Here is a 21,816-nt window from a genome sequence, read left to right on the forward strand (position 1 = left end):
TCCGCCCACTCCCGCCTACGGAACCCCAGGAGAGACACACGCTCTCCCCGCTTGCTCCCTACAGCTCGCTCACGCGAGACTTGGGCAAGGCGGGGGGCGGGAAGGGAGAGGAGACACAACAAACATGGCGGTCGCAGCTGCGACGCTGGCGAACGCTGAGGCGGTGGCGGCGGCGAACAAGATTGTGGGGATTTCTCGGTGCAGTTGTCAGGAGGTGAGTAACGGGATGTCAGCTTGTACTGCGGCGCCACGGTTAAGCAGGGCACGTTGGCGGAATGGCGGAAGGTAAAGCGCCGGGTTCACCGCGGGCCGGCTCACACCACCGTAGCCTTGGACACTGTCGAGGGGTCGTGCGCGCCCCGTGGGCTAGCAGCGTGGTGACCGGGGATCTTCTTGGGTCGAGCATGTGGGTGACCGGGTCCGCCGCCCGGAGGGAGCAGCTCGCGAGTCTGCGCCGTCCGGCGGGAGCTCGGAGGCTCAGGGTGGGGAGCTGTCTCCTGCTTTGACAGGAGGCGATCGGGGAGTGGGGGTGAAGAGGGGCGCCGCGGGGGAGCGCCCCCTGTGTTCTCGGGGTGCTAGGGTCAGGAACCGATCCCAGCAATCCCAGGTACTGGGAATCCTGAAGAGGATGTTACTCCGACACCGGTCCCGTGCTGTTGGGAAGGAGTTTTCTCCCATGAACCTTCCTGGACTGATTTCTACTGCCTGTACCTTCCAGTGTTGGAAACAGATGAGGCTGGGAAGGATGTTCCAGCAAAGATCTCCTCGGATTCATTCAGGGCTTACGTCCCTAATAGGTACATGGATGCTGGGATGCTCATGGATGCTCAGCATAGATCCTCAGCCGAGCATCAAAGTGCTCACCGTCTAACTGGATCCAAAGTGTAGTTGGTTGTGTCCGCCAGTCATCACGTGGCCCATTTAATGACCCCTTTATGTACTGGTCAGAACCGAACAGAGGAGTGACAAGTGAGAGAGGACACGGAGACTTCTTACATTGTGAGAGCCAGAGAAATGACATTTAGAAGGCAGACAATGAAAACAATTGTTTAGAATATCTGGACCACTTTTTAAAAATTTTGTCTTGCGTTTACGTTGTCTCCAGCACAGCTGAGGATGAATGTTTTCTTGGAAGTTCCTTGTAGTGAGTTGAGATATTTGATGTTCTTTTTCTGTAATGGTCTGGTGTTTCCCAGGAAACCGTAACTGTTGTATTTTAAAAGAGATAATGAAGGTGGAGATCAGATATCCCTTGCTGGAGCTCTGGTGGTTGTTATTAGTATTTCCCTAGAATAGGGCTAATGTACTTTTTTTATGCAGTTATACATATTCAAGCAATACTAAGCCTAACATCCCTGGATGTATACTGTGCATAACTGAAATTAATATATTAAATGTGGAATTTAATTTTTTGTTAAAAGTAAAATCACTAGTGGCAAAATGATAGTAACACAGGTGACTATGTTTTAGTTGTGGGCCACGACGTTTTGCTATTACTTTTTTTTCATCGGCCTAATTTTTTTTCAGTTAGTGATTATGTTACTCAAGTTGTCATACTAGTTTATTAAACCTGTAGTTGCTAGTAAAGTTTTGACTCATGTGCCTTTCTTTGCAGACTCCTAGTGGCTGTTGAATTATAGTTGAAATTCCCTCCATGACCTTTTGGAGCCTTGGTTGTGTCTCCAGAGTAAATTTCAATTGTTTGACATTTTGTCAGTGTTGCAGTGAAAAGAAAAAGTGGAACTGATTTGGGGTGGAAAAGTTAGATTGTATAATTCTCCCTTTGGATTTCTTCTGTTGTGCTTTCAATTCTGCTTTACTTTTTTATACTATGTTTTCTGATTTCTCAGAAGAACCTTATCATGGTGTTCACGCTTTATTTAGTCTTAAGCAGTTAGGAACTCAGGGACTGTGTTCTAATTGTTTTTGAAGGCCCATGTTACTCTGTATGAACCTAATCTCGTTTGTCGGCCTTATTTAGGAATGTATATTCTCTTGGAGCGTAAGTCTTTCAGTGACCATAACTGATAGGTTATAGGAGCAAACATCTATCGAACTATAAACAGCTTTATAGACCTGCCTAACCTCTGGGTTAAATTATCAAATAAAAAGTTAGGGCTAAGTATTCTTCCTTATGGTTTAGTAACCCTTCAGTTTAAACATTGTTTTTTTTTAAAAAATGCTAGATAAATGAAATATACCATATCATTCCCTAATCAAGCTTTCAATTCTCCCCTAGTCAGTGGGGAAGACATATTAAAGAGATTCTTGATTTAAATTTATTTATTTTTTATGTTATGCATATAGGTGTTTTGTCTACATATATGTCTGTGCATTGTGTGTATGTATGGTGCCCACAAAGGCCTGAAGAGGGCATCAGATTCCCTGGAACTCAAGTTAGAGATGATTAGTATGAGAAGCCTCAGTATGGGTCCTGGGAATTGAACTCGGGTCCTTTGCAGGAGCAGCCAGTGCTCTTAACTGTAAATCATCCATCTCTCCACCCCCTTGTATATATTTTTTAAAGGTCCTATATATTTATTGCTGAACAAACCAGTTGGCTCATGTGGGACAGATAAGAGCAACTCAAACCCCAATTTAAACCAAATCTCCAGAGGTAAAAATGCTCAGTGTCATCTGGTAAGATTGCTAGAGACCATGATTCAGCATAAACCCTCAGTCATGACACTGTGTGCAAGTCCTTGCAGACTCAGCCTCGTTCTCCTCCAGTGTCTTGGCATTGTATTGGTTTTGTTACCAGTTTTCATCCAAATCCATTGGGGGAATAGAACCATTTTACTTTTGTTTCTTGGCTAGGAATTGCTTCACTCTGAAAGTCTTGTGAGAAAACAAATCAGACCTATGGTTCATGATGATGAAGGAAGGAAGGCCCTTTGATTTTTATATTAGCTCTTTCATAGTCATGGCTATTTTCCAATTCACATCTTAACACTTCTTTTAAATAATTAGTTCCCGATTAAAGGTGTTTGATGGTATATCTGTGTACATACACATATGTGGGATATATGAAATATTAATTCTTTGTCTTACAAGGTTTGGAATTATTTTCTTTCTTTTTTTTTTTGGTTTTTCGAGACAGGGTTTCTCTGTGGTTTTGGAGCCTGTCCTGGAACTAGCTCTTGTAGACCAGGCTGATCTCGAACTCACAGAGATCCGCCTGCCTCTGCCTCCCAAGTGCTGGGATTAAAGGCATGTGCCACCACCGCCCGGCTGGAATTATTTTCTTTAGTTGATGAAGTAGACATATATTTTAATTCATGTTTTTTTTTTTTTTTTTTTTTTTTAGGATTTTTAAGACGGGGTTTCTCTGTGAAACAGCCCTGGTTGCCCTGGAACTAGCTTTTATAGACCAGGTTGGCCTTGAGCTCACAGAAATCCACCTGCCTCTGTCTCCCCAAGTGTTGGGATTAAAGGCATGTGCTACCACCCAGCAGTTCCTGCTATTATAACAAATTGCATGGACTGTATCTTAAAACACGATGATGAGCTGGGTATGGTGGTGTACATATTTAATCCCAGCACTAGGGAGGCAGAGGCAGGTGGATCTCTGAATTGGAGGTGAGTTCCAGGACAGCCAGGGCTATGTAGAAAGACCCTGTCTCAAACAAACGAACCAACAAGCCAGCACGATTAAAAGTAGTTCAGGGAGGATAGGGTCTATTTTATCCTGTACTTCCATGTAACAGTCCATCACTGAAGAATGTCAGGGCAGGGATTGTGGTGCAGAAGCCATGGCTTTTCCTTCATGCTTACTGACTTGCTTCTCTTGGCTTGTTTAGCCTGCTGTTTATACAACTGAGGACCACCTGCCCAGGGATGGCACGTTCCACAGTGAGCTGTGCCCTGCTACAGCAATCATTAATCAAGTCAATAGCCCACAGGTTTGCCTACAGGCAATTTTATGGAAGTATTTTTTCAGATATTATTCCTCTTCTCCCAGGCATTGTGGTGGGGCAGGCCTTTAATTCCATCACTCAGGAGAGCAGGGGCAAGAGGATCTCTATATGCTGATGGCTGGCCTAGTTTACATAGTGAGTTTCAGGTCAGTCAAAGCTACCCTAATAAGACCCTGTTTTGGAAAAAAAAAAAAAGTCTCTTCCTGGATATGCTTGGATTTGTGACAGGTTGACAAAAACCACCCAGCACAGGTTAGGTGATTTAAACAAGCATTCGTTAAGGTTAGGGGCTGGTAAGTTTGAGTTTGAGGTGCTAGCAAGATACAGGATCTTTATTCTTATAATCCTATTCTGACCACTTTGCCCTCACAACAAATATCATATTGTCATATTGGAGATTAGGATTTCAACATAGAAATTTTCATTTGGAGCAATATCAGTTAGCAAAGATTAGATCTGGCTTGGAATATAACATCAGAATCTATAGTAGTATTAAGGAATGCTTAAATATGTTGTTCTGATGACATTTTACATTGAAAATTTGAGTACATTCTTGGTTTAAAAATCCAAGGTGTTGAGTTCACAGCTAGTTAGAAAGATACCAGTTTAAAGATTATACTTTCCCAATTTCCTAACCTCTATACAGTTAGTTGTTCCTCTGTCTTCTGGAGGATTGGTTGTAGGACCCCTTGTAGGTACTCAAATCTGAGGATGTTCAATCTCTTACATAAAATGTAATAGGATTGCATGTAACTTATTACACTTTTTTCCATATGCATTTTTTTTCTTTTTTACTTGGGATTTTTATGTGCTGTTCAGACTGGTCTTGAACTCTTGCCTTGGCCACTGAATGCTGGAAGTATAGGCACACACTGGCATTCTCTTTAAGTATTCTCCAGATTGTCTATACTGTATACAGGATAAGTCATTCTGATTCTGTATTATTTAGAGGCTACCAGGGAAGACAAGTCTAAATTGTTAAGGGTGCATTTTTTTTTTTTAGAATTTTAAATGTTTTCCATTCACAGTTGGTTGAATACATGTATATATCATTTATATTATATTTGTAGAGGTTTTAAAATTTGTCAGTGCTGAACAGCATCCTCAGGTATCAGGTTCTATATGGAGTTCTTGTTTTTGACAGGATGGTTTGGATAGCAAACCCATATTTTCTTTTTATAGCCGCGAGTTTCTTTTAGCCAGAATGATTGTTTTCCCATATATTGTGCTTAGAGGTATTGACCTGAGATGGAAGAAACTGGGGTTTGAGCCAAAGACTCCACTTAGATTTAGGCACCTATCATTTACATGAGTCTGTTTCATTGCCCATTGCTCTCCGAATTGCTTGCTTGTCATTCGTATTGCCTACAGATATATGTGATGTAGTTGATTCAGTTCTGATGAACACAGATGCTCAGGAATGAAAGGACACTTAATTTTTTGTTTGTTTTGTTTCGGTTTTGGTTTTTGGAGTCAGGGTTTTTCTGCGTAGCCTTGGCTGTCCTGGAACTTGCTCTGTAGACCAGACTGGCCTCGAACTCAGAGTGCTCAGAGTACTCCTGAGTGCTGGGATTAAAGGTGTGTGCTACCATAATTACTATTTATTTGCTTAGAGAAAGGATCTTCCTTTTTATTTTTTACTTTTAGTTTTTCTTTAAGAATTTTTTTGTGATGTATTTATTTTTTTATGTGCAGTGGTGTGAAGGTGTCAGATCACCCTGTAACTGGATTTACAGACACTTATGAGCTGCCATGTGGGCGCTGGAAATTGAACCTGGGTCCTCTAGAAGAGCAGTCAGTGCTCTTAACTGCCAAGCCATCTCTCCAGCCCGACACTTAGTTTTTAAATCATGGATGGATGTGTAGATGAAACCATGTAAGAATGTTTGAATCTCTAATTCAGAAGCTGGTCTTCATGTTTGGAACATTTTCAGTTATTCCATTGGCATTTTTTTAAATTTAATCTATCATACATAATTGATGGCAGAATACAATTTGTGGCAGAGAACACAGTGGAATTTGTAATGTGACAGTGTGACTAACTAAGACTGTCAAAATATGACAGCCATGCTCTATAATTGGGCTCATTTCTGTTCTTAAACTAAAGTTGGATGTATAAAAATACCGTTTTCTTTTGCTTGCTATGGGAAGTCTTGTGTTTTTTTGTTGCATTGTCATACATTGTACAGCAGCATTGCTAAGCTTTCTAATCAAGATTTGGTAAAATTTGTCTTGTTTATTGAAGTCCATTAAAGTAGATTCATTTTGGGTGAAAATGTATCACTTTGCATATGAATTGATTGGCAAGAAGGAATTCTGAATTGTGATGTAAAAACTAGGATTTTTATCTTACAACTTTTTTTTGTGTGTATGTGTTTACATATGTCTTTGTATGCATATATTATGTGCGGGTGTAGAGACTACAAGTTGACATCAGGTGTCTTCCTTAGTCTCTCTCCACCTCCCCAGTGTGGAGAGTTACAGGTACCTTCCGACATGCCTGTCCTTTTCTGTGGATGCTAGGGATTTGAACAGATCCTACTATGTGCATGCCACATCACTGACCAGGCCATCTCTTCAGCCCTATAGCTTTTCCCTATAGCTCTTATAATTTAAAAAATATCTTGAACATGAGTCATTTAACATAAGTATGTCTTAATTGTATAAAGAGGTCTTAATTATGACATTTCTATATATGCATGTGATATGCTTTGATCATTTTTCTCCTTTCTGTTACCTTTTTTGGGTCTGCCTTGTCTCTTTTCTACTTCTGTATTCCTAATGGTCCCCCTTTACTCTCATGTCTTATTTTACTTTTTTAATTAAAAATTGAATTATTTCTTTTTTGTTTGTTTGGTTACTTTATTTTATTTTGTTTTTTATTTTAATTTTTTTTTTTGAGATTATCAAACTCATTATGTAGTTGAAGCTGGCCCTGCAATGATTCTCTTGCCTCCACCTCCTTAGATCTGAATTACAGGTAAGCAAGGCCTGAATCTTATTCATGAACCACAACAATAACCAGCATAGCGGAATATCCCTGTTGATGCAATAGTGGCAATCATTTCTTGGCAGTAACCAACAGCTGTCTATTGGATTTATGGCCCACTCAACAGAAAGGAAATCATAGGTACTGGAAACCTACCCAGCGACGTGGGGGTAGTGAGGCCATGGACCTTAGAAGCACCAGTTTACTAAAACAGCACATTCCCTAAGAGCATTCTAGATTCTTATCCTCATACCCATAGGTAAGTGTATCTCTTACCACTCATCGAGAAGTTTCTCTTTACAACTGATGGAGACCATTACAGAAAACAAACCATAAGTGGTCAAAATGAAGAAAACAATCAATCATGGGGTGACCAGCCTTAGTGGATACATCTGGAACACAATTCCTGCACCCAAACTCAGGGATATTATAGAAGAGGAGGCAGAAAGAGCATAAGAGTCAGTGGACTAGGAATTGTGAGATTATGTCTCCTAGAAATGAAAGGGAAGCTACACCCATGATAGCTCAACAACATGGCTGTCTCAACAAGACCTGAACAATGCCAGCACCAACAAACATGTTAACATGGAAGGGGGAATTCTCATGGGACTCATCCTTAGAAAAAGAACTGCAAACAACTAATGGCCAAGAAAGGGAGAATTAGTCTTCCTTAGGGATGATCCCCCTAATGGGCTATCCGATAACAAGTTGTGAGCTCTGAAATTATATACATACAAGGAACGCTAAGTGAACTTGGGGAAATGTGAGGAGTTGGAGAGAAAAGTGAAAATGGGGAAAATGATGTACTTATATTTGAATTTAAAAAAAAAAAGTAAAATAAAACAGGCTTTTGTTCGTAAAGACTGTGGCGGCATGCAAGGATCAAACCCAGATGGGGTCCCCAGCACTGAGAGAAGTGGACACAGAACCTCTTCCCTAACCCAGAAGCTATCTCTAATTGATAACCACTCACAAAAGAAAAATAAGTTTTCTCCAACAGAGTCTCATTGGGTATACAAGCCACTTTCAAGGACAGACCCCAAGCCCAGACAGAAGTAGATGGCTAATACAAAACGATCTCAAAGGCATTTTTGGAGATTCCTTGTCTCACAATGGTTTGCTTTTATTTATTAATTTATTTTTTCCTTACAGGTCTTTTGCATACAATGGTTTATGGTGTTCTGTCTTTATGGAATTTCTGTATGTGTGAACACATGTGTCTCTGCATCTATATGTATTTCTGGTGCTTTTTTTTGTTTTCTGTTTTTATTGCTCTTTACTATTTTTTAGCTGCTTGTTTATATTCTAAAGAGAGAAAGAAAGGGTGTGATGTGGGTGGGTGGGGAATTGAGTTGGGGAGGGGAAACTGCAACAGACTATACTGTATTAAATCCTATTTTCAATTAAATATCTTCAAATGTTCAGCACAAGACTTGGAGACAAATACTAACACATACATTTCTTGTATTCAAATATCCCAATGATTAAATTTTGTAATTTAATCTTTAATTTAAAAATTTGAGTGAAAATCTTATTCAAATGAACTCTGTTTCAGTCTCATTTTCTTTTGATTATTATTTAGTATTGGTACCATTGTGATTAATATTAGTTGTAGTGCCACTTGCTTTCAAAAAAACAATCTGGAAGCCCTAGGGAGACAGAGGCAGGCAGATCTCTGAGTTTGAGGCCAGCCTGGTCTGGAGAGTGAGTTCAGGACAGCCAGGACTACACAGAGAGACCCTGTCTTCAAAAGCCAGAAAAAAACATATATATATGAGATCATATATATATATTCATATATGTATAAATTTTTATTTAGAAAAGACATATAATCTATGTGAAAACTAGCAAACATTATTTAAAAGAATGAATAGCATAGAACTTTGTTAATCATAAATGACTATAAATCAAAATTGGTGTGATAGTACCACACACCCTCCAGAGTGGCCACAATGAAAAAGCCATGTGCTAGTGAAAGTATGAATCAACTACTTTTACTCTTTGCTGGTAGAAGATGAAATCAATATAGTGACTAAAAAATGATTTGACATTGTTTAAAGCTGAATGTGCATACACTTTCATTTCAATTCCTGTATTGCCAACACAAATGTGTAGACAGGTTGCTTGCTGGGGAAGTTTTTTTTTTTTTCTAAACTCAAATAATTTAATGAGTAATTTTTCATCTCTAATGGCTAGTAGTAGGTATGCAAAGTTAACTCAGTTCTCTATTGGTTTCGCTTTTTCTTGAAATCTAAAATGTATGTGGAAAAGCTTAAAAATCTTAAAGTTTCACCTGTTGGATCGGTATGAAGAAATGGAAGGCTGCCAGCCACCCAGAAACTCCTTTTATGTCCCTTCCAGTACTAGGCTTTGTTTGCCCTAGCAAGCAAGGGCTACATTTTCCTTATTTCTGGTACTAGACCTTAATTTTCTCTGATCTTCTATAGGTCATGTACAATAACCTATGTCTGACTTCTGGTGCTCAACACTGTGATGGTGGGATGCATAGGTGTTGCTGCATGCAGCTGAAATTTCCTTACTTTCACTGCTATAGCGTATTGTGTGACCATCTATGGCCAGTTTACAGGTGGTACTATTTGGGGGATCGTTTGGGTAATTGTCAGTGTTTGGCTGTTCTAAGTAAAGTTTTTTTTCCTGTCTTGATAATTTGTTTCCATTTTCTATGACTCAGTTTAATTATTAAATCTGTTTCTTACTGTCTTATATGTCTTCATTCTCCAGATTATAGAGTATTTAAAGACAGTTTTTATTTTTCTGTTGCTTTGAGTAACAATGTCTTTTTTTAAAAAGATATTTATTTATTTATTTATTTATGAATTATATATACAATATTCTGTCTGTGTGTATGTCTGCAGGCCAGAAGAGGGCACCAGACCCCATTACAGATGGCTATGAGCCACCATGTGGTTGCTGGGAATTGAACTCAGGACCTTTGGAAGAGCAGGCAATGCTCTTAACCTCAGAACCATCTCTCCAGCCCTGAGTAACAATGTCTTATACAAAATAATTTTTGTCTATATTGTTTTATTTTGTACTGTATTCTTTTATAAATAGTGTAAATTTATTTCTGGGTTCTCTATTTTCTTGTTCCCTAGATATAACACATTTTCAACCTAGAAGAAAGAAAGAAAAAGCACCAAGATGGGTGAAAAGAAACCAGAGCCTTTGGATTTTGTGAAAGATTTCCAGGAATACTTGACACAGCAGACGCATCATGTGAACATGATCTCGGGATCAGTTAGTGGGGACAAAGAAGCAGAGACTCTTCAGGGAGGTAGACTTACTTTAATACTACGGAAAAGTTCAATTATAAATGTGTTAGTGTTCATGCACAGCTCTCCATTCGATGAGCATCACTACTCACTAGTGTGGGGCATTCTTTTCTTTTCTAGAAAGACACAAAGCATCTTCTCCCTTCTTTTAACATGTGGACTTTTGCTATGGGACAATGATTTAATGTAGTCTAGAGAACTGGTATGGTTTTGTTGAAAGGTTGGGGCTTCTAAATTCCTTGTCTGTCCTTCATTTTCTGTTAGCTGACAGTTGACTCAAAGAACCCAAAGAATTGGTTCACAGAGAATTTACCCATCAAACAATATGAATTAGACCCGAGCCCCAACTAGGGATTTTTTTTCTCTTTAAACAAAAGAAGGCTATCCACATTTACCCATTCAAGAAGAAAAACTAAACTAGATGAGGCAAAGATTTGGTGAGCCTGCTAGAGGGAAAATTTCTTAAGTTTCTGGATCACATACACTGTTTTTAATGTAGTTGAGGGTCAGCAGAGTACCACCCATGGGCCTCATATAACTGCTTTCCTATGACTTGCAGTCTGAAATTTGCTTTGTATCATTAGATATAAGAAGGAACAACACATGAAAATAATGAAATTCAAATTTCATTGCTCATAAATAAAGTTTTACCAGAACTCAATATGCTCATTTCTTTGCATAGCTCTAATTTGTCTGTAATGCTGGGGATCAACATCTGTTGCGTACATTAGGCAAGTGCTATCCAATGAGCTCCATTCACCCCCAGCCTGCTTATTTCTCTAGCTGTTTTTATGGTACAGCAGCAGAGTTGGGTGTTGTGACAAAGCCCATCTGGCTTTAGGTATTTACTATCCTCGCCCTGTAAAATACATTTCCTGAAGAAAAAAAAGAATACATTTCCTGGCCTCTGACCTAGATCTTTTAAGCCATGAAGATGCAGAGATTGGCAGCAGTGATCAGGTGTCATTCCCCAGAAGTTTTCTTAGAAACGTAAGTACTAGGTCCTACCCTGGATCTAGTGACTCCAGTTTATTTTATTAAGATATCCAAGGTAATTGATGCACACATCAGGGTCTTAGGAAAACAGTGGGAGAAAAGAGAGACCACAAGCTTGAACTGTTCAGTTGCTTCCTTTTGGACCAATTTGCTGGGTTTGCCCAACCCAGAAAAAATATTTCTGGTGAAAGGTAGAAGAAAAGAAATAGGGTTTGAACTGAGCATATGAGGCTATGTCTCCTGGCGTTGAGCCAAAGTCCTGTTCCCATGAAGAAATGAATACAAATTCTGCCACTTAATAGTAATGTGAACAGATTCAGTATGGAGATTCAAGAACCAGGCTGTGGTCCCTGACATGTGTGGTTCCTAATTATTAGTTCCTGCTCCTTCTACTTCTCAATACTAAATTAGTTCACATGAAAAGCAAACCCCCAAACATTTCAGTTCTGAAGTTCTTGTAGTCCTTACCTTCAGAGCTGTCAGATACCTTGTTTTCCTTAATGAACTTAACTTGGATTTTAAGATCTTAAATGTAACCTGGAATCTAGACCACAAATGCTCTAACAGGCTACCCAATAATTGTTTTTAGATGAAAGGAAATTGACTTAGTGTTTTAGAACTGTAACAACTGCTAATTAAAATGCTCATCATGACAGTATCGTAGACACCTGCGTGTGACTGTGACCTTACGGAATTTCTTCATTCTTCTGTCTTGTTTTCTTCAAAATCATGTTGAGAGTTGGTAAAATGTATATGTAAACAATTTGAGGTCCTCTTTAGAGATTCTTAAAATAATTCTACTTTTGCACAAAATTTGTCCCATTTCAAGAAGTCTGAATTGTTTTATGAATTAAATTCTTGGGAAAGAAGCTATCAGTTGTGGAAGATCTTCAACCCTTTGAGTCTAAAATAGTGAACTGAGTTGATTCTGCAGTGCATGATTTCTTTTGCTTTTGTTTATAGCTGGAGCAGATGGTGATCAAAATGGACTTGATCATCCATCTGTTGAAGTTTCCCTGGATGAAAACTCAGGAATGTTAGTAGACGGGTTTGAAAGGACCTTTGATGGGAAGCTCAAGTGTCGGTACTGCAACTATGCTAGCAAAGGAACGGCCCGGCTCATTGAGCATATCAGGATCCACACAGGTAATGGAGAAACAGCTGGAGAGAGACCATGGAGTACAAGTTCACGTAACTCTGATGGTTCGAAACAAGGCTGATGAGGGTTTGTAGGGCACTAACTCCATTTTTTACAAAGCAGTGTCTTAAAGGTATATAAATACTGAAAACAAGCTCCTAGTAGAGCTTGATCTTCCCACCGCTTTCCTGCTTGATCTGCATACTCTTCCATTGTCTTCCTGTTCTCAGGTGGGAGAGGTTATTACTAAGGGTTATTAATGATTTGTCTTTTTCTTCACAATGTTTTTTTAGAAAAGTGAAAGAAAGGCCTCTGTTACTTGCAGGATGTACTTGCTAACCCCATGTCTCTCTAGCCACCCTTTTGAGAAAATCTTCCTAACTATACCTTGCCCTTATCCAAGCCCAGTTGTTCTCCTGTGTGCTCTCTATCTGTCTGTGCCCCTTTATTACATCATAGTGGCCTAGAAAGCTTCCTGAGGACATCCAAAGGCCATCTTTGTACCCCCAGAGCTAACAGGGATTTTAGAATGTGGTAGGTGCTCTGTCCTTGTCAGCTGACTCTCAGTCTCACATTCCAAATGATAGTTTTACATATTTGGAAAATTTGGGTTCTAAATAAAATTGGTCCTTGTCTGAATTAGGGGTTTCTATTGCTGCCATGAAATACCATGACCAAAAAGCAAGTTGAGTAGGAAAGGGTTTATTTGGCTTACATTTCAGAACTGCTCTTCATCACAGAAGGAAGTCAGGACAGGAACTCAGACAAGAAAGGATCCCAGAGGCAGAAGCTTATGGAGAGGCTATGGAGGGGAGCTGCTTACTGACTTGCTTCCCATAGCTTGTTCAGCCTGCTTTCTTGTAAAACAAAGGACCATCAACCCAGTGATGGCACTACCTACCATAAACTGGGCCCTCCCACATTGATCATTAATTGAGAAAATGCCTTATAGCTGGATATCATGAAGGCATTTCCTCAAGTGAGGCTTCTTCCTCTCTGATGACTCTAGCTTGTGTCAAGTTGGCACACAAACACAGGCAGTACAAAACTGACCCCTTGTCAATTTGACACGCAAACTCATCACTATTAAGCCACAACTCTTCCTTTCTTATTCATACCCGATCTCACATTAAAATCATAAATATTTTTAAAAGTTCCACAGTCTTTACAAATTTAAACATTAAATTTCCAGCCTCTTTAAAATATCCAATCTCTTTTAAAAGTTAAGTCCTTTGACAGGTGCATGCCTTTAATCCCAGCACTCGGGAGGCAGAGACAGGCGGATCTCTGTAAGTTTGAGGCCAGCCTGGTCTATAAGAGCTAGTTTCAGGACAGCCAGAGCTGTTATACAGAGAAACCCTGTCTTAACTCCCCCTCCCCCGAAAAATGTTGTCTTTCACCTGTGGGCTCCTTTAAAAGTCAAAATTAAATTAGATACCTTCTTCAAGAGGAAAGAACCAGGGCACAGTCACAATCTGAATTAAGCAAAACCAAACTCCAACAGTATTTAATAACTCAATGTCTAATTATATGGGATTCACTTATGAGCTTCTGAATGCACGCAAAGGGCTATGGTCACTTTCTGGCTCCATTCTCTCCAGCACAATGGCTTGTTTTCTAGGCTTTAGGTGGCTCCACTCCACTGCTGCTGCTGTTCTTGGTGATCATCCCATGGTGCTGGTATCTCCAAAACACTGGGGTCTTCTGCAACTGGGCTGCACTTTCACCAGTAGCCTCTCATAGGCTCTCTTCATGGTGCCAAGCCTCAACTCCTTTTTATGATCCCTTCAGTACTGAGCCTTCAACTGCCACTGAGGCTTCGCCAGTGACCTCTTCTGGCCTCTCACAGTGCCAAGCCTCAGCTGCTCTCCGTGACCCCTTTATGCCTTCAAAACCCATACTACCTGGGTGACTCTTACACATTACCAAGTCCGGCTGCCAGCATGATGTCCAACTTTGGCTGCCTCTGATACACAGCTTCTCTGTGCTCTCAGAAAACACTCCCATCCAAAGCTACAGAGAAACCCTGTCTCAAAAAACCACTTCCAGATTTCACCTCAGTGATGCTGGTGTTTTCTTAATTACCACTAATTTCTTAGCTCCAGCGAGCCAGCATCAATTGTCCCAGTAATGTGAAGATTTTACCTCAGTAATTCTGGTATCTTGTTAATCACAGCTGATTCTTCAGCCCCAGCTAGCCAGAACCACAGGATCTTAAAATAGCAAAGAGCCCTGGAAGTCTTTAATATCCCTTCTGAAATTTCACAAGCCAGGCCTCCATCTTCTGCCCTGCTCTCAACATTATTTTTCTCACATATGAGGTTTATGGCAAGGAGGGGCAGAGGTGGCCTAGGTGGGGCAGTGAGAATGACTTGTTTTTGCTGAGGGGATATGGTGCATGCACAGAGGGAGAGTGTTCCACTTAGTGACTTCAGCAGCTACCGTGTCACATCTTGGCGGCTGCTGCTGCTGCTGCTGCTGCTGCTGCTGCTGCTGCTGCTGCTGCTGACATGTCCTGCTTGGTCCCCAAGAGCAGGCCAGTGTAAATGCCTGAATGCTAACATTTCTCCCTTTTGTTTGTTATGAGAAGGTGAGGAAATAGGAAGGGGTAGTTGGTGAGGTGGGAATGGGGGTTTGCCATGTTCTCTATTCTGCTTCCTGTTGTCTGAGGCATCTTTAGGGGACCTGAGAAAACTGGGATGCTAGCCAATTTCTGGGATAGCTGGCTGTTTCACTGCTGTACAGGCTCTGTGGGACCATTCAGTGCCACTTTGAAGCTGTCCAGGATACAGATTTTAAGAGGACCTGGCAGGATGCTGGCAAAGCAGAAGATAACTTTTAACAGGTTTAGAGAGGAAATTTTTTCTTAGGTCCCAGTAATTAAGGGAGGGGAGTCCCAAGACTAGGAGAAGGTGGAGGAAATTCCACCCTCAGGAACAGGTGGTAGGTGGAGAAACTTAGGCTGTTGATTGACAGTACTTATCTGGAGTCGATTTGATGGCCTGTTTGAGGTGGATTCAAGTCAACTCCCCGGAGCTTACAAGAATTTTTTAGTTTACAAAAACATATAAGACACATGAGAATGCTCACTGTTTGTAATCTGTAATGAAATCCACATTGTGAAAATGCAGTAGACCCATGCCTTTGAGTCAGAGGGGACCCAAAAATGATTCTGGTTCAAAGCATTAACACTTTTTCCTCTATCCATGTATACAGATTAGACATGGTTTTAGCACAGTGAGAATCACATTTAAATCTATACTTAGGAAACAACCAAAGGGAATTTAAAATGAGCATTTGACTATAATAAAAAGTAGTGTTACTCAGCTGGGCGGTGGTGGCACACGCCTTTAATCCCAGCACTTGGGAGGCCGAGGCAGGCGCATCTCTGTGAGTTTGAGGCCAACCTGGTCTACAGCCTAGTTCTAGAATAGGCTCCAAAGCTACACAGAGAAACCCTGTCTCAAAAAAAAAAATTCAATACTTTAGGGCTGGAGAGATGGTTCAGAGGTTAAGAATGCTGACTGCTCTTCCAGAAGTCCTGAGTTCAATTCCCAGTAACTACATGGTGGCTCACAACCATCTACAATGAGATCTGGTGCCCTCTTCTGGCCTGCAGGCATACATGAAGGCAGAACACTGTGTACATAATAAATAAAATCTTTAAAAAAAAAAAAAAAGTAATGTTACTCTACCAGAGCTAGATTAATAGCTTATCAGAATTCCAAAATATGGTCAGGTTTGTCACAGCAATACCCCACTATGCTGGTAACAATTTGTCTTAGTTAGGGTTTCTATTGCTGCCATGAAACACCATGACCAAAAGGCAAGCTGGAGAGGGAAGAGTTTGACACTTCAGAACTACTGTTCATCACAGAAGGAAGTCAGGACAGAAATTCAAACAGGGCAGGATCCTAGAGGCAGGAGCTGATGCAGAGGCCATGAAGCTTACTGGCTTGCTTCCTCTGGCTTGCTCAGCCTGCTTATAGGTGCCCAAGGATGGCACCACCCACCATGGCTGGTCCCTCCTCCATTGATCACTAAATGAGAAAATGCCTTACAGCTGGATCTTATGAAGGCATTTCTTTAGATGAGGCTTCTTCCTCTCTGATGACTCCAGCTTGTGTCAAGTTGACACAAAACCAGCCAGTACAACACTTCTATCTTAGGGTGTGTGGCATGCAAGCAGACATGGTGCTGGCTATATCTTAATCAGAAGGCAACAGGAAGTAGGCTGTGACACTGGGTTGTACCTTGAGTATATGTGAGACCTCAGAGCCCACCTCCACAGTGACATACTTCCTTCAACAAGGCCTTACCACCTAATAGTGCCACTCCTATAAGATTATGGAGGCCAATTACATTCAAACTTCAACAGTCCTTCTGAACTAGAGGAGTAGGAAAGTGGAGGGGGATCCTGGCAATTTTAAAGGTGTGTCCCATAACTCATATAAGTTAATGTAAGACTTCTTTTAAAAGAGAGGGTTGATTTTTTTTTTCTTGAGGAAAAGAAGTTTATGCATGGATCTGTCAACATATACTTTGAAACATACTGTTGATAAAATCTTTATTATGTGGGGAATATTTCTTTTTTTCCCAAGTGCCAGCTGAAACTATAATGGTTTTCCTACTAAATAGATTCAATATGTCACAAGTTGTTGCTAATGGATTCTTCCCTCTCTCTGTCTCTGTCTCTCTCTCTCTCTTCGAGACAGGGTTTCTCTGTATAACAGTCCTAGCTGTCCTGGAACTAGACCAGGCTGGCCTTGAACTCTCAGAGATCCATCTGCCTCTGCCTCCTGAGTGCTGGGATTAAAGGCGTGCCCCACCACTGCCTAGCTGCTATTGAATTTTTAAGTTTTACTTAAGTTCTTAGGTTTCTTTACAGATTTTACTAACCTGTTATGCAATTATGAATTTCTGAAAAGTATTCCTTGTAACAATTCTCATATCCAGTGGACAAACATAAAATGTCCTATAAATGAGCTACTCTTGCAGTTTTTCCTATTTCTCTCAAACAGGTGAGAAACCTCACAGATGTCATTTATGTCCATTTGCATCTGCTTATGAGCGCCATCTGGAAGCCCACATGCGTTCTCATACTGGGGAAAAACCATACAAATGTGAGTTGTGTTCCTTCCGCTGCAGTGACCGAAGTAACCTGTCCCACCATCGAAGGCGCAAACATAAAATGGTACCAATTAAAGGTACCAGGTCTTCCTTAAGCAGTAAGAAAATGTGGGGGGTTTTACAAAAGAAAACAAGCAATCTGGGGTATAGCAGAAGAGCACTAATCAACTTAAGTCCACCTTCTATGGTGGTCCAGAAACCAGACTATCTTAATGATTTTACCCATGAGATCCCAAATATTCAGACTGACGCCTATGAAACTTTGGCAAAAACTACACCAACTGGTGGTCTGCCAAGGGACCCCCAAGAACTCATGGTTGACAACCCTTTGAATCAGCTTTCTACTTTAGCAGGACAGTTGTCCAGCTTGCCACCAGAAAACCAAAACCCTGCCTCCCCTGATGTAGTTCCCTGTCCTGATGAAAAGCCTTTCATGATTCAGCAGCCCTCTGCCCAAGCAGTAGTCTCTGCGGTGTCAGCAAGTATTCCTCAGAGCTCCTCCCCCACAAGCCCAGAACCTCGGCCATCGCATAGTCAGAGGAACTACAGCCCAGTGGCAGGGCCAAGCAGTGAACCAAGTGCCCACACCAGTACCCCCAGCATAGGAAACAGCCAGCCAAGCACTCCAGCTCCAACCCTGCCGGTCCAGGATCCTCAACTTCTACACCACTGCCAGCACTGTGATATGTACTTTGCAGATAATATCCTTTACACTATTCACATGGGATGCCATGGGTATGAAAATCCTTTTCAGTGTAATATATGTGGATGCAAATGTAAAAACAAGTATGATTTTGCCTGTCATTTTGCAAGAGGGCAACATAACCAGCACTGAACACAATCAATATCGTTCTCACTTGGTTTGGCCTTTTGGGGGTTTTGTAGTTTGGTCTTTAGTTTTGATCATCCCTAATAAGGTATCTGCTAATTTAAAATTTATACATTTTATTCATAAAATAGTAATTTGATAGTGAAAGGGGTTTTGTTAACTTTTCATAAGGTCTGGTCAGGGTTATTTATGCATTAGATAGTTAGGAGCATTGATATCTTTTTCATTTAGACATGTAAGAGTTGAAGTACAGCTGGGATCTTACAGGTGTTCAGTTTCCCACACTTGTCCATGAGGACTCCCCGGGTTATCTGTACTCTCGATATATGTAGATACTTCACACATATATTACAGCTAAATATTCTTTCTGCAATATTTCAAGATGGCACAATAAACTTCTCATAAAACCTTCACAACATTTCAGTGTTTGTAGAGAAACTGCCTTTAGATTTGCTCTTAATTAAAATGCTATTTTCATTCACTTAAGTTGAATTAGTTTCATTTCAACCAAAAACAATACAGTTATTTCAGTGTAATAAATTTTCTTCTTTGAGGGGAAATATAAACCAATTCTTTTCAAATTTAAATTATAAAAATGAAAGTCCTGAAAGTTGAAATTTGGGGATAAATTGAAAATTGTGTTTGCTATTGGAGATATCTGTTCATTTAATATCTAGTTTAAACATGTTAGCTTTTGATTGTTTTTATATGTATATATATATTTCTAATTTTAAAGCCACAGGTAAATATGCCAGAGTGCTAGATGCCTTTTTCAGCCTGAATCTTTCATTTAAATTCTGAATTCAGCTGTTATTGGTGTCAGGTAAGACTGACAACCACACTGATAATCTTATTCTTCCTAGTCTTTGATGACCAAAGAGGAAGTGGGGTTCATCTATCTTATTAAGATGCTTCAAAACAATCTCCAAAGTTTCCTTTTCTGCCTTCTGCCGATAATTTCATAGAAAGGTGGGTAGAAAAACCTAGAAAAATGTGCTAATGAGGAAATAGCTATGAAAATGAGAACATGTCCAAACAGATCTGACTTTCCTCTGCAGAGTAGGCCATGGAAGGTACTTCCTGTGCATCTTCATGGACAGTAACACTGGGATAGTGTCACCACAGTGGGAAAGTAGAGAGTGAAAGTCAATACAAAGCACATTTAAATGTGACATTTAACTTGTTTATAATTAGAAGTTCATTTTACCTAGGAAGCTGTTATTTTTGTATTGTGTAATAAGCTTACCCCGAAGAGAGCCTGGCAAACAATAAAACATTGTCACTTACTCTTGGTTTCTGTGTACTTTGCAAAATTTTCATTTTTAATTTGGTTAATATCTTAAAAAATATTTCTAATTGGCTTCTTAAAGAAATACCCTGTCAAGCATTTATTAACCAAAAATGGCCTCTTACAGTAAATAAGAGGGAAATATTGATGGTGTCTACCCATTAAGCCCCAAGTGCCCTGTTTATGGATGTGCCCTCCTTCCCAGTGCTCGAAAGCCATTCAAAGGGTGCCTGTGCTTGCACAAGCAGTGTTGGCTCATCCCAACTGCACTGTTAAAGCACAGCACAAAGACACTTTCTCTTGTGACTCTAACTTTCTAGTGATTTTTGTCTGTTGCTTACTCACTGGTTAGATAGGGCAACACTTTCTAAATACATAACTCGTGTAGTGCTTATCAGTTGTCAGAAGGAAACAGGTTGTTGTTTGGAAATTTTGCTATTTTTTGAAGTTTGATTCAACTAAAAGCAATACCCCCAAATAGAGAATGAAAACTTCCCTGAAAGAGGAAGAAGCCCAGTATGGTGCTGCACACCTGTAGTCCCAGCTATGTACAATCTTCCAGGTAGGAAGATTGTTAGACACAGGAGTTCCCTCCCTGCCAGGCTGGGCATCACTGCAGGTCTCAAAAGCCAGACAACCTGAAAGAGCTCACCTTAAAGCCAGCTTTATCATCTTTACATTCTGGGCCAAACAGTGACATGTGCATTTTGTTTTTCCTAACAACTAAAGACGAATGTTTTGAAAGTACATTTCACTTTAAATATGGAAAAAATCTTTTCATAAGTACAAGCTAGAAGGGAAAATCCTAATTTTCTAATACCATAAAGAGCACAGTTGGTCTTCCAAAGGTGTTGATGCGTAAAGCTACAAATAAATGCACTAAAATTTTGAAGCAAATCTACCTTAGAAACTTTTTTGAAATTGTACTTTTAAAGATTTAGGATTTTGCTTAAATATTCTGAGTTAAATTCTGTATTAGGAAAGATGTTAGATTCTTTCCTTAAATACTAAATATGTTCCTCATTTTATTTTTTAACCAAATGTTTTATAGAGATGAGTTGAGAAAAGTTTAACATGCACTATTTATAGTACTTTGCCATTAACAGGCAATGTTCTGAAACTAAATTTATTTTTGTTCAGTGAACATAAGTTTAGATTTTTAAAGTTGGTAATTTATCTCCACTAATATTTTTTTAAGAAACTGTGAAGAGATTAATGGAATAATTTTATTTCAGATTTTACTAATGTAGTATGTAGCTACAACTTCTTGACATTCAAGTGAAGACTAGACTTTTATTTTGAAAATTTTCCATTGGGTAGTTCCAGTGCTGTTTCATTTTAGAAATGTGTTTGCCACTCATCTGTAGAATTGTTTGACAAAGGGAATATACTTAAACTGAAAAACAAAAAATCAACAGAGGTAACTTTCTTTTAAATTTGCAAAAATACTTATCAAATGAAGAATTATTAGAAAATCTAAAGTTCCCTGCTAAAGATGTTTTCATTAGTCTTAGGGGGAGGTATATGCTTTCTAGAACTTGTTCTTGTTGATGCCTGGGCATATGGGATATGTTGTCTATATGAGGTGTAAATCTTGCATTACAGTTGTAAGGTACATTATATTGTTTAGGGATCAAGGAAGCAACTATCTAGTACGTAGTTCCTATTGTGAATAATGCTTTGCTTTTGTATTATATGAATAAAAAATAACACTTTCTAATGACTTTTTTTTAAAACTAGAATAAAATGGATTTTTTTTAGTAATTTGTGATACATGAAATATTAATAAAGGATTTTATGGCTGGCTAGTTTGAATTTCTAGAATCTATTATGGAAAGAAATACGAGTTTACAACAAAAGAGCTCTTTAGGTCTGAACTCATTTCTAGTTGTTGTGGTTTGAATGAAAAATGTGCCCTTCCATTTGAACATTTGGTCCCCAGTTGGTTCCATTATTTCAGAAGGTTTTGTAGAACCTTGGGGGTGTGGTGCTTACTTGGAGGAAGTGGTTGCTGGGGCAGGCCTTGAAGGTCTTATCTGCTCTGATTCTGGTCTAGAATCTGCTTCCTTGTCCACAGTGTGAGAAACAACAGCCACAAACTTCTACCACTATGCACGAAGCCAGTCCAGCGGCCATGCCTTCCCCACCCGATGTACACCTCTGAAAGCTGTGAGCTCAGATAAATCCCTCCTCCTTCAAGTGGTTTTCTGCCAGGTATTTTGTCACAGTTGTATGT

The 21,816-nt window shown here is 39.8% G+C and overlaps 1 protein-coding gene across 1 annotated transcript; it reads left to right on the forward strand.

Moving 5' to 3' along the window:
• The first annotated feature begins 93 nt into the window (after positions 1 to 93).
• Ikzf5 (IKAROS family zinc finger 5) lies at positions 94 to 21,384 on the forward strand. The gene is made up of 4 exons (XM_057780074.1): positions 94 to 214; positions 10,023 to 10,201; positions 12,159 to 12,341; positions 17,355 to 21,384. Exons 2-4 carry the CDS (start codon positions 10,069 to 10,071, stop codon positions 18,296 to 18,298), a joined length of 1,260 nt encoding a protein of 419 aa, XP_057636057.1. The 5' UTR covers positions 94 to 214; positions 10,023 to 10,068; the 3' UTR covers positions 18,299 to 21,384.
• Positions 21,385 to 21,816: the final 432 nt, after the last annotated feature.

Source organism: Chionomys nivalis, chromosome 8, assembly GCF_950005125.1.
Source record: "Chionomys nivalis chromosome 8, mChiNiv1.1, whole genome shotgun sequence".
Lineage (NCBI taxonomy): Eukaryota > Metazoa > Chordata > Mammalia > Rodentia > Cricetidae > Chionomys > Chionomys nivalis.